Genomic DNA, 12,686 nt, shown 5'->3' with positions numbered 1-12,686 from the left:
AATTTTCAGTTCAGGTTTATCTGCAAATAATTGTTTTCCAATAAAAGCAAATGTAATTGGATTGTTGAGCTCATTGAAAAAGAAAAAAAACATTACAAAAGGTGTGGTGATCCTGCAGATAAACAAGAACAATCCTGGGAAAAGACGAAGAATTGACAAATAACAGATGTAGGAAATCGCTCTGGGTGTGTCAAAAGACAGACCTTCAATCTCAAAGGAAGCAAAACCGTTTTATAGGTGTCACAACCTGTGTGTTTCATCAAATGACACCATTATTCTGCTTTTTAAGGCACCATGTGGTGATGCCTGCAGCAGGTCTATAACATCATAAAGCTTCTATTGTTGTTTTCCAGGTGAGTGGCCATGTTTGGATGAGTGTCCCCCTCCAAACACATGGGAAAAATCAGGCTTCATGCTAAATGATCTATCTATCCATATATTTATATATGTTATGACATCTTTGACCCTAGCATACTAAGGAGATGTCAAACATCAGATCTGTTTATGCTTAGCCCCTTTTTAAACATGCATTTTGCCCTCGAGGTATTTGAATGCTTCATTTTATCCCTGAACATTTGTCTGTTCAGAATCATTTAATCCTAATCTAATCCATTCACCAATGTAATGTTCATCGATTACAAATGAAAGTAATGATGTTAAAGTGAATGTCATTGTGACCTTAAATAAACGTAATTAATTCTGTTGTCTTATTTTGATTTAACATTTAATATTCAAAATAAACTGTATAATCGTTGTCCACTAGAGGGGGCCACCACAGTACAACACGCTTATTGTAAAAAAAATACAATTACCATTACGTTGGACACACATTAATTTTGCCAGCGTATTTACTTGTCAAAATTAACAGCAACTAACTTTAAAATTAGAAAACTATTAAGTTGACAGCTGGCCTCAGCTATATTGGATTTTAGTATTAAACGCATGGTACGATATGATATAACATTTGACACTGAAATGACCGGGGGGTGAAATGAACGTGTAAAGGCAAGAGCATCTACCTTGGCCCGCATCTGGCTGATAGAGACGTCTTGTGGTCCAGACCCACCCACTGCTTCACTGTTTAATTCGCAATGATCTAAATTCTATTTATAAAAGCAGCAAGAATATATACACAGATATATAGGAATTATTAAAAGTATCGTATATGAAGTATCAACGGCTGGTCGTTTAAAAGTTATTGCTGTAGTATCAATATTTAAACACTGGGTGTCGTTGTGTATGCATAATTCCAAAATAGATACGTTTTGATAGAAGCGCAACAGACTACAGACACACTTAAATTAAATATATCAATCTTTTTTTTTTAAATTAAATATACTATTCTTTCACGACACAAATTTAGAAATGTACACATAAACATGCGTGTCTGATCACGCAGAACCACCAGTCACGTTTGATGTCCCTCCAACCCCCACGAGCAAATCTGTGTCATGGTTGCTGTGATTTATCACCCTAGTACTCTTGAAACCAAACACTTCGTAAATGGAGTGAAACACTGATACTTTGTTTTTTAGAGGTCTGAATTGAAGATAAACCCCTCCACGGCAGTCTTTGTATGAAAAGTAAAGGTTGTGATTGGCTAATCTGGATTACAGCAGGATCATCTTTTGACAAAACAGTGCTTTGCTCTTATCCTCAGAGAAATTGCGTTACTGTATATCCTTTTTCATGGGCGAATGATAATGATAATTTACCGATGCTTAGTTTGATCACACGTTGTGCGTAAATCCAAGGTGCTCCGCGAGCGTAAAACCCAGGAGAAAAACAAGATATGAGCTGCTGATCTGTATTTAGAGGGAAGGTGGTCCAGCAAGAGGATTGGATTAAATCAACATCACCCATCTTAATTTCATAATTGGAAAAAAATCTGTTTCGATTTGGTGATTTAATTGCTCACAGTGAGTGCAACAGAACGCAAACAGTCCCGGAAAGAAGAACTCACAACACTGCGTAAAGGGCGCTTATGAACCCGGTAAAACAAAGCTGCAGAGCCTCCAGCGGCTCATGAACGTAAACAGCGATCCGATAGTTTGACTCTGACGTGAGGAAAACCCGTTCGGTGTTGCCAGAGGGGCTGACACCAGGAGAAAAATCAAAACGCTGCGCTTTGCTCGGCGCACAGCCAAATGGGCGCAAGGGGCCGGCGGGATATCAGGGTGGGGGTTGTGCGTGTTTTTGTAGAGGGTCGGGCTTAGATCAACCAATGAGAAGGACGACCGAAGTGGCTTCTCTGACTGATGAGTCGTTAGTGGGTTATATGCTCCAAAACTCAATGCGAAGGTACATTTAAACGGAGCAGTGGGGAGGAGAGAGACGGACGAGAGGAGGGAAAGAGAAGCAACACTTCGGAGGCAGCAACAAAACAACAACAAGGCAATCAGGTCGCTCATCAGGGAGCCACAAAGTATCTTATTTGGCCATTGCAGAGGGTTACTGGAAAGAATCTGGAGATGTCCAACGTACAGTTATCCAACAGCGCGCTGGAGAGGCTGGTGGCCCGGAGGACCTTTCCCCTCCATAAACGCACAAGTGTTTGTCGCAACCTCTTCGGACCGGTTGATCATGACGAGCTGAGCCGGGAGGTGAAGTCAAAGCTGCGGGAGATTTCCGAGCGGGACCAGCAGAGATGGAACTTTGATTTCGAGAGCAACAGACCACTGGATGGGGATTACAAGTGGGAAGAAGTCCCCGTGGATAACACCCCGGTGTTTTATATGGACTCCGTACAGGTCGACAGGACCAGAGTGCCGGCGACTCCAGTCAAACAAATGCCATCTCCGGACTCTGAGACTCCAGAGACACCTCTTATGGATGTACAGGAGCGGCTGGCAATGCCCGAGAGCAGCAACCCTGTCTCCCCGACCCAGGTCAATCAGGAGAACCGCTCGGACAAACTCAACTCAGGGAAATCGACTCACAAACTGGTTCCGTGTGTCAGACGCAAACGGGCAGCATCTACTGACAACGCGCACATCACCGGTAAATAAAATCTCATTTCAATGTGTCCAATATTTAGCGTAATCTGTCGACGTTTGGGGCCCTGAGGCTGGCCCCTGCGCTCACGCTCATCCGTGCGTAATCTTCCTTTACCAGAATGTCTGTATCCTGACTATTTTTCCCCTTCACAGACTTCTTCGTGAAACGAAAGAAGGTCGTTGATAGAAAATTCGGTGACATGAGCCCCTGCCATCACACCAAGTCTTCAATCCCCGTGGAACAAACACCGCGGAAGAGGATTCGTTGAAGGTATTGAAATGTATTTTTGAACGCGTAAAACGCTTTGATTAATGACTGATGGCTCGTATAAATCGCGACTTCTTAGACCTTACACGTTTTGCTTTGGCCAGGAGGGTTTATTCATAGCCATTTGTGTGCCTGTTTTTATTTTCACGACATCGGTTGTGAGGATTAAGGCTGAGTCAAAGAGCGCAGACAGCCTTATCTGGGAGGGGGTGGGGAGAGATGGTGGTGGTGAAATCGTAGTCGTAGTGATAGTACGAGCTGTAGTAACTCCAGTGGTTTGGGGGAGGGGGATGTGCGTCACGATGTGGCGGGAAAAGGCGCTGGCCAAGGGTGACGCCTGCTGCTGGAGCTCCGTCTCCTGTTTCCTCAGAACGCCGACTCGCGTCTTTCTTCGGACCTGCCTCAGATGACTCACCCTGCTCTTTTTTTTCGCTCTCTTAGGTGGATTTGCACTATTTCCCCGCGCATTGTTTTAAAGATCAACGTGGCGGACGTTTCTCCCGATATTTGAATGTCGGAGAGGAGGTAAAAAGGAGAGGAAGGTTCCCGACCGACCGGCCGGCTCGGTGCGCCTTGGCGGAGCGCAGCCTGAACACCGGAGCAGACTCTCAGGACTGAACGGTTTGGGGGTGGGGGAGTGAAAGAAACGAAAAAAATATCGGCGAATGACTTCTAACCAGTACAAATGTAGCATTCATTGTTGCTTTTGCATCCAGCCACTCGACAGTGTTAAATGTTTTAACATCTGTGCAATCCTAAATTACTTTATAAAAGAAAATTCTACACTGGCCAAAAGTGTACAGCTTTATAGAGACAATAGCTTATAAATGTTTATTTCTGTTCTGTTTTTCTCTTAATGTATATTTTTAAGACTATTTTAACTTATAATTTATTTATGTTGCTTCGTATTTGTTAATTTAGCCAGACGGCATATTTTTTTATTTTATTTTATTGTTTCCGTTTTGTTTTGTGATATTTTTGCAATCATGTAGCTTCCCCATAGTAGCCCACACGTAAATAAAATAGGTTTCTTTGTGTTTCTGAGCCGTTTTGTGTGTTATACAAGTGCCCTATAATTATGTCTTGCGAAAGATGGGAATAAAATTATTACCTTCAAATTGCCTTTGTGCTTGTTTTCCTTATGTCGTTTTTCCCCGTTGATACTGAAACTGAACTTGAAACTGAGACGTGAAACTCGTCTGTTGGTGTGTGTTTGCCTTTTGTGCATTCTGAGGTCAGCGGAATCGAAAGATGGACGTTATTTTTATACGACAAGACAAGATTAAATTTAACAGAAGTGCTTTGTTAACCACTGGTATTTACAAGCTCTCAACAGGAGACGAAGGTAATGTCCATTAGGGCAATTTTCCTGAAGCTTTTTGTCAGTTTATTTACCTGGTGGGAGGGAAAGACGCATGTAGACGCGCAGCCGCAGCTATGGATAGCATGGCAGCTGCGGGATATAGGCTTGGATTTAAAGGCCCTTTCGCTCCTCTAAAGAAGCAGCAGCTGCCTTTGGATCCCCGCTTTGTGAGCCACGAAGACACCCCCACATTCACACGCACTCAACAAGCCCTCTAAAGACCCACTCACACACTGTTTACTCCACCGTGGATACACCGGGCGTGGAGGCCACCTGCCAGACCTGGAAAAAGAAAACTACTACTCTTTGTAATTGTCGTCCATTGAAACAAACCATTGAGGAGGTCATAGTTGTAAGTTTACCCTTAATTGAAAGAAGCCACATGCAGCAGCGGCCTGCGTCAAAGCGGCTGCTCTGTGCGTCAGTGCGCAAAAAACAAATGCGCATTTCGTAATGTCTCTATCAGGCTTTTTTTCCAACCCTTCCGAGCTCCTCTGACTGTCTGACATTACTGTTTTGATGAAAATGGAGACTTTTGATGGCCAGAGTGACTTTGTCAGCTCTATACAGCTATAATCTCTGACGGGCTTGTTCTGATTTCCAACACAAAGCGCTCTCCGGCTCTATTCTTTCCTTTTTGTTGCCATATGGCAAATCCATGTAGACATAGCCAAGACCCATTCAGTCAGCCACAGAATGCCCTGCATCGTGGAACAAAAGACACTTTGTCTGGCTTCTCTATTGATACGCATGGGCGAAAAAAATATTATAATTAATCTATGGCTATATCCAGCTAATTAAGGCCCATATGCCCACGGGGAGCTGTGGAGCCATTCAGTGTAGTTTTAAATTCACAATAGTTTACATGTTAAAGACAACAGCTGTTCATGTGTTACTTTAATGAAGTCCTTTCTCTGATGGAGACTGGACACATTCAAGGGCTCAAGTCTTCCTTTCGAGTTAAAGGGGTCATCTTCCTTTATTTGTCTCCACAGCTGTGCAACTATATAAAATTTGTTCCAATAAATAGAACTTCAAATTACATTCGTTCACTCAAAATGGTTTTGGCTGTGAGCCATTGCTGGAAAGCTCATAGATGAGGCCTTAAATTTAACTGGTGCACTGCTGTTTGAAATATTAAATCTTCGGCTAAACACACCGTCCAAAGACCTTGCGGTTAAAATCCCTGCAGTTACTGCTTAATTTAGCCATGCTGCATGTGTGATGGACTTAAAGGAAAGAGATGACAGCTAACATGCAGACCTCATTAACAGGCCAGGAATATAACCAAGCATGCAGCTGCTGAGGATGGACAGAAACAGCCACATGAGCCCTTTGGTGCACCATGTGACCTTTAACTCCTGTTTAATTTGTCTCAGTATAGTCAGAAACATGTAATCTGTTTTTGCTGTTGTCAGACCACTCAGACACATCACTCAGTTCTTAAAATGGCAGATAATGAAATTTCATTTAACAAAACAACGTTTATATTTCTAAATCTTCTGACTATTCGTTAAAAAAAACAACCAAAATGTTTAAGGTGTCACATACCGAATAAAATAGTGTTTAATCGATTTAAAGGACTATCTAAAATCCATCTTAAAACGATGGCATCTGCGCGTAGCTTTACTGTCTCTTAATTCTTGAATCAACTATAAAATGCTGTCTGTCCTCGATAAAATGCGTCACTAATCCTTCTAAATGCTGTTCCTTTCCGGGCCTGATCTGGCAAATAGTTTGGCTGCAGCCGTCTGACGCGTCTGGCTTTGAGACTTCAGGCAAATAGCAACTGAGATAAAATGTTGGCGTTGAAAAAAAAACGTAAATCACATTTTCATCTCACAACACACACAATTAACGGGACGCCTCTCCAAGACTGCAATTAAATATAGAAAAGAGGAAAATCGGCCAAGAAGAATTAGCATTTTCCATGACCATCTGGCACCGGCGCAGGCGACAGGGAACAAAGGCGAGCTGGATGGAGAGGAGAGGCGAGTGTGCCATCGCATTGACCTGCAAATGAAGCTTTGTCACCGAGTTAAAGTTCCCTGACCCCCTTTACCCCCTCCCTAAAGGAGACTTCTTTTTACCTATAGTGTGACGAAAGAAGGCCCGAATTCAGGTCTGTGTATGACAAGAGGAGCTCCAAACAAAATGATTGATATCATTGAAAGATAGCGTTTTTAAATTTACAATTCTGTCATCAATCAACGAAATAATGATTCTACGGTTACTTTTAATCAGATTTCCACATAATAAGGCATGCATGCAAATTTGACATGATACCAAACGGAGTTCGATTGTTTTTTGGGTTGTTTTTTGTTTAAACTCTCTTCGTGTGTCCGTGCGTCTTTGCCTCCTCAGTGTGGTCATAATTGAAACCGAGTGCGCATTGAAAGAGGGGTTTGCAGTGTGTGTGGGTGTGTTGATGGTTGGACACCTGTGCCACCCGACCGCACCCCCAACACTCCAACTGCGCAGGCAGAGGCGTGCGTGTTTGAAAGGCGCTTGTAGTGGGGGAGGGGGCGTCTTGTTTGTCACTCCATGTTATGTAGTTTTATTTGTGCCATTGTGCCTGTCAGTGATACAACAAATATTTACCAAATATTAAAGAAAAAAAACCATATAGAGCTCAAACACAGAATCAGCTATAAAAAAAAAAAAATCATAGCTCTGACACACCCCCTCCCCCCAAAACTGTCCTAAAGTTCATTACATATAGACAGTTTGTAGGTCCAGTTTATTTATTTCTGTTAGATGCAGACATGTGCCACTATTTTCTTTTTTCTTCCCTGGGTTTTTTCCTCCCTTTTACACCCACTCAGTATTCATGCCCGCGGATAACAAAGAGCGCGGCTCAATCCACGCAGGAGGCGGTGTGGCAGCGAACTCGTGGCAGCTTTTCAAATATCTTCTTTCTCTGTCTCCTCCTTTTCTTTACATCTCGACTTTGGTCTCGGTTGAAACAGAGAGGAGGGGGGGTTAATCAGCCTCCCACCCTCGATTTCTAATTCACTTTCCTCTCCCCACGCATCAAGGGGATCGGATTTAACGCTGCCCCGAAGAAAAGCGGATCCTTTACAATGTTTCATAACGTGATGGAGCGAGTGGCTTAATGGCCTGCCTCGGCTGCTTCTGCTCCCCGAAAACACGGACTTACTTCACAGGAAATGGAAGGTAGCCAAAACGAAGAGCATTTTACAATTAAATGTTGCAAAGTTGACTTTTTAGTGCAAAGGAATACAATAGATTTGCACGATCCTGCCCTTGAACTAACTGATTCCATCACAGAAAGGTCCAAATTAGGAAAATCAAATAAAACGTTTTCTTTAAAAATGCTACATTACAGGTATATCATTATAATATCTTATTCCAAATTAAAATGTTTACAGTTTTCACGTTTATTGCATTCAAAGTAAAGGCCAACAGCTTCTGCATGTGAGTGCACTTCAGAACACAGCAGGTGACATTTGGGCTAAACAGCACCAAACAATCCACCTGATCAATCACGTAGAGTGTCAAAGCTGCCAGTTCCTGCATGATTCCAGTTTGATTGATCTTGCAGCTGGTCCCAAGCGTACATGATCAATACGTCTCCACTGGTAAGCTCATACATGTGTTGCATTCCCACAGTTGATTCATTGTGTACAGCCAGTCACAGATGCACTGGCTGTCCTCAAAATTAGTGCAACCATGCTCAGCAGACCCTAAAACGCATCGCGAGTCACTTGGTGCTGATGCTGGACCGAGTGCAGCATCTTTATTTGGATTCATCTAAATTACCTGTGAAATAAAAGCGACACCCATCCTCTGACAGTAGATAAATCAATTGTTTGCATGAGGAGGGAATCGGGTTGGTGTCCTGCCAGCATTTGCAGGAAATCATGTTGAGAGAAGCTCCATCCAAAACAGACTGGTTCTGGAGCCCGTTGAGTTTTTCACGCGCTGTATCTATCAATAACTGCATAGCTTCACTGGTCAGTGAATGACTTTACAACCAGACGGCCATATGTAGCTCCGCAGGATCGGGTCTGCCTCATTGTGACAGTAATTGGACAGAGAGGAGAGAGGAGGAGAGAGAGATAGCGTGATGACACTTGAGAAATGAGATCTAACTCCATCCCAGCAGCAGTCCTGACAGCCAGAGTCCTCCACCTCCATTCTTCTGCTGTCCCCCATTGTTTAAACGCTTTTCAGCCCCTCTGAACCAAGCCTGTTCTCCATCACGTCCCTTCTTGCTGGGGATGTGAGCCCTCTGTTCAGCGGCTGTTGTCTGTGTTTTATCTGACCATCCATCCATCCATCCATCTCTAACACCAACAGCTTCCTTTCCATCATTTCCACTGGCAGGGCCGTTTTCTTCTCCTTCCATCATCTTGGCCCATAAAACTTCGGGAGGAGGGCGAGCAGGCTGAGTTTTCAGGGCTGGCTACACCGCTATGGGGGCACTGACTCGGACTAATGCTATTCACACCCCACATTTGCTCACCAGGCCCTATGAAAAGGGACGGCCATGGCATCTTTTATGGAACATGCAACAATGGGCCGTCATTCATCAGACAGCAAGAGCACTGAGGAGTGTCAAAGTTTGAGACTCATCCTTGGTGCTTTCAGGTGCTTGTTTACTAGCGCCACGTTAACACACTGGCTTTATTTTTATTTTTTAAATCCTTGGATATTTAAACAAAGATGAGAAGAAGGGAAATATCAGAATACAACACATCTTTTTCCAAAACTCTGGTTGTCCTAAAGTTAAACACTCACATGCTGGTGACACATGAATGAGTGTCTGTGTGTGTTTATGTGTGTGTGTGTGCATGTGCTTGTATATGTTTAGCTGACAGAAATGCACTTTGCATCTGCTGCAGATCTAAATACATAGCTGTGCTCCCAGGTCACGGAGCCACTATTAATCTTCACCTTTACTTGGCTGCCCCTTCAGACGGGGTCTTGCTGGCAGCACACAACAATACCCAAAATGCCGTGGGGCCTTGTCAGCCCTCTCTAATTTGTGGCTGTCATCCTGGGGTTGAATTCAACTGCTGCTGGCTGCTTGACCTGCTGCATTCTGTTGGCAGATTAGCAACATCTTTTAGCCTTCACACAGGGCAAAACCAATGGGCTGATATGCAGTGTGCAACCTCCTCAGCAGGGAAGTCCTGCACAGACACACACGTGTGTGTACACACAGCTCATACACACGTTGACGTTAATGGATAGATGAAAACATGAATGGTACATTGGGGCTGGAGAGAGAAGCAGGTGATGAGGTGCTAGGCTTTGTAAAAGGGACTAAAGGAAAAGGGAAAGTGTCTCACTGTGTGTTTTGGTGTTTTGTACTTACACAGTGGGCATTCATCCTACATTGTGCATATGGAAATCAGTGTATCGAGTGGCCGGGCGGCAGCTTATGATCAGGGGGAAATGGCCACACTCCCTTTGTGCATCACAATAACAAATGTAAAACATTTCCTGCCCATATTCATCACAGGATGCATATTCAAAAGCGTTTAAATTTAGAAAAGGAATTGTTGATTATGTGTTGTATCAAAAATAAAGACCTTGTATCAAAAATAAAGACAAAGAAATAAAACAAGTGACATATGAAATACATACAAAAGAAACACAGCCGTGTCAGAAGGAGCAGCCACAAGTGCAGATAAAAACTTGCATCATACCATCATACCCTTCTCAATAAATGCTATTTATCATTAAGTTCAATCAGCTGCAAGGCCCAAATTAGTTGACAATGATAGTTGTGAATGTAGCACAAAAAGAATAAAATAAACAAAAAAACAATCCCAAAACCAGCATCTGAAGCCACAATGAGGAATGAACACCTGGGCCTGAGCGTCAGGACGAGGGAAGACCTCTCTCCACAATTAGAAACTATTGCTACGGAAACACACGCATGCTCCTCCCAACGACAATTTGTATAGTATACACATACATGCACACACTTGTCAGCTGCAGGCCAGGCCCAGATGGTGACAAACTGCGGAGCTCACTTATCTGTCTCGGACCTCTAAAGGAATGCTCAAAGACTTCTCCAATTCCCAGTGGATGTCACCAAAATGCACAGAGACAGAGGCACACCATCTGCTCCAGGCACCAGGGGCAATCCCCTTTCCTGTCCGTCCTCAAATTCAACCCCCCCACCCCATTTTTTTAGCCATTCTCATGGTCGCTGTGTCATTCCCACTCCAAGTCACTGAGGATGAGCAAGAAGTACGTCTTAAATTATTTGGTTAATGTTTGGGAATTGAGCTATTGGGACTTTTCTGTTTGTGACTCTTCTCAGCATTAAATAATGTAAAGTTTGTTGCTCTGTTCTGAAATATTAGAAAGCAAAAAAAAGCCATTTTGACAATTAAAATTACAGAATTCATTCTTTACAAAGACAAAGTTTTAAAAAAAAATATTTTCTTTCTATATTCTTTCTCAAGCTACATTCATCCCCGCTTAATAGGACGAAGAAATAAATAATAAGTTAGGTATGTTTTTGGCTACTTCTGTAGCGCTGTTTGACAGTTGTTATTGAGGTGACTGTCAGCCGTTCCAGGAGTAGAGAGCCTCAGCATGGAAATAAATATAAGCTACATTACCTTAACGTGTCAAATAAATCTAAAAACACGTCAGAGAGGGTGGTGAAACAAGCAAGGTGACAGCTATAATGCAGCTTTAAGAGATCAAATCTGCTCATGATAGTGTGTGGTCCACCCAGACTGTGAGTATAATCAGTTGGCTTTTTTGGTCGTGAGTGCGCCTCCACGTGCACAATTACAAAACTTTAATTTAAGCGACAAGCACGAAAGATGACAAGGGAAGGCTGAAACCTTTGTCGTTAGTTTCGTTGTTTTCTTCAGTTCAGTAGAAGCCACAGAGCTTTTCTCACTTCTCAGAACATTGACAGTTTCCTCTTAGGCAAACAGTACTTGGTGGGAGTTTAAGTTTAAGGAAGTAATTAATAAAAGCACATTGACCCAGTTTATTAAGGGCATGTGAGGAGGTTGCAAAGACCACAATTTCTAAGCATGGTCTTGTTTGTCACAAAGAGTTTGATACAAATTATTTTTTCATTTTACTTCAAAAACAAAAATCCTCCGCTCCCACTAATTCTGCAATGTAGTCTTTAAATTCTAAGGATCCCTCAAGACAAATAGAAAGCCTGTGGACCCTGGGTTTGAGTTATAGTTGAGATGACAGACACGTACGCATTCACAAACAATAAAAAAAGAACCTTCCTTTTCCTGTTTTCTATGCCCATGCCTTAAAAAGGACAGTGAACTCAAACATTTTAAAACTGTTGTCAACATTAATTTGAGTCCTGTGCTGCTGTTAGTTAAGCCCATAATTCCCCACAGTCCTAATGCCAGCACTTTTATATGTTTAATGTCCCTCCGCTAACAGAAGAATCATCAATGTGTCATTTGTTGGAGGAGCATCCCTCGAAACGAAAGTTAAAACGTCGAGTCTCAAGTTATGTTATAAGTCTTCAGCAAGTCAGGACAAGCCTCCTCAGCACCCCCCAGCCTGGAGCAGCTTTCCATCAGCCCTAACCCTAACCCTAACCCTAACAAAATGTGTGGAACAAATGGCACCAGCCAAAAGGAGGGGCAATAAGGCGAAGGGGGCCCTCTCTGAAGTGTGCGTCTGAGTGAGTGCATGGGCAGGAGTGAGTGTGTGTGGTGATGAAGTGTACCCAAACAGACAGGACGCGGTGTGTGTGCGCTGTGTGGATTTTGTAGAGTGAATGAATTTTGAGCGTTCAAAGGCGAGTGTGTGTGCATGTGCCTGTGAGAGAGAGCAGACGGACACGTTGAACACAGCAGCCCAAAACAGCAGTCTGTCAGTTCAAGTATGCCCCCATGTGACCGCTGCGAGAAGTAGGTCGAGACGGGGGATGACAGAATTCTGGGACCGCATCTTCTTTGTAATTTCCTTTTTGTGTCCATCGCTTCCAAAAATATCTTTGCGCAGTCAGACTCAGCTGCGCGACAAATTAAAGGGCAAAGCCCATGATCCAGAGGGTCTCTGACACGCTGGCAAACGGCGTTCT

General features: G+C 43.2%; 1 protein-coding gene across 1 annotated transcript; it reads left to right on the top strand.

Moving 5' to 3' along the window:
- The first annotated feature begins 2,271 nt into the window (after positions 1-2,271).
- On the top strand, positions 2,272-4,382 carry LOC101069671 (cyclin-dependent kinase inhibitor 1B-like). The gene is made up of 3 exons (XM_003967477.3): positions 2,272-3,000; positions 3,150-3,267; positions 3,706-4,382. Exons 1-2 carry the CDS (start codon positions 2,472-2,474, stop codon positions 3,263-3,265), a joined length of 645 nt encoding a protein of 214 aa, XP_003967526.1. The 5' UTR covers positions 2,272-2,471; the 3' UTR covers positions 3,266-3,267; positions 3,706-4,382.
- Positions 4,383-12,686: the final 8,304 nt, after the last annotated feature.

This window comes from Takifugu rubripes, chromosome 9, assembly GCF_901000725.2.
Source record: "Takifugu rubripes chromosome 9, fTakRub1.2, whole genome shotgun sequence".
In the NCBI taxonomy this organism is placed as follows: domain Eukaryota; kingdom Metazoa; phylum Chordata; class Actinopteri; order Tetraodontiformes; family Tetraodontidae; genus Takifugu; species Takifugu rubripes.
This window is presented reverse-complemented; position numbering and strand designations above follow the sequence as displayed.

Bases quoted from the DNA above. Each gene is read 5' to 3' on its own strand.
- LOC101069671 (XM_003967477.3), top strand. From the start codon at position 2,472: ATGTCCAACGTACAGTTATCCAACAGCGCGCTGGAGAGGCTGGTGGCC. The intron at 3,001-3,149 runs GTAAATAAAATC...TCCCCTTCACAG, and splicing joins TGACAACGCGCACATCACCG to ACTTCTTCGTGAAACGAAAG.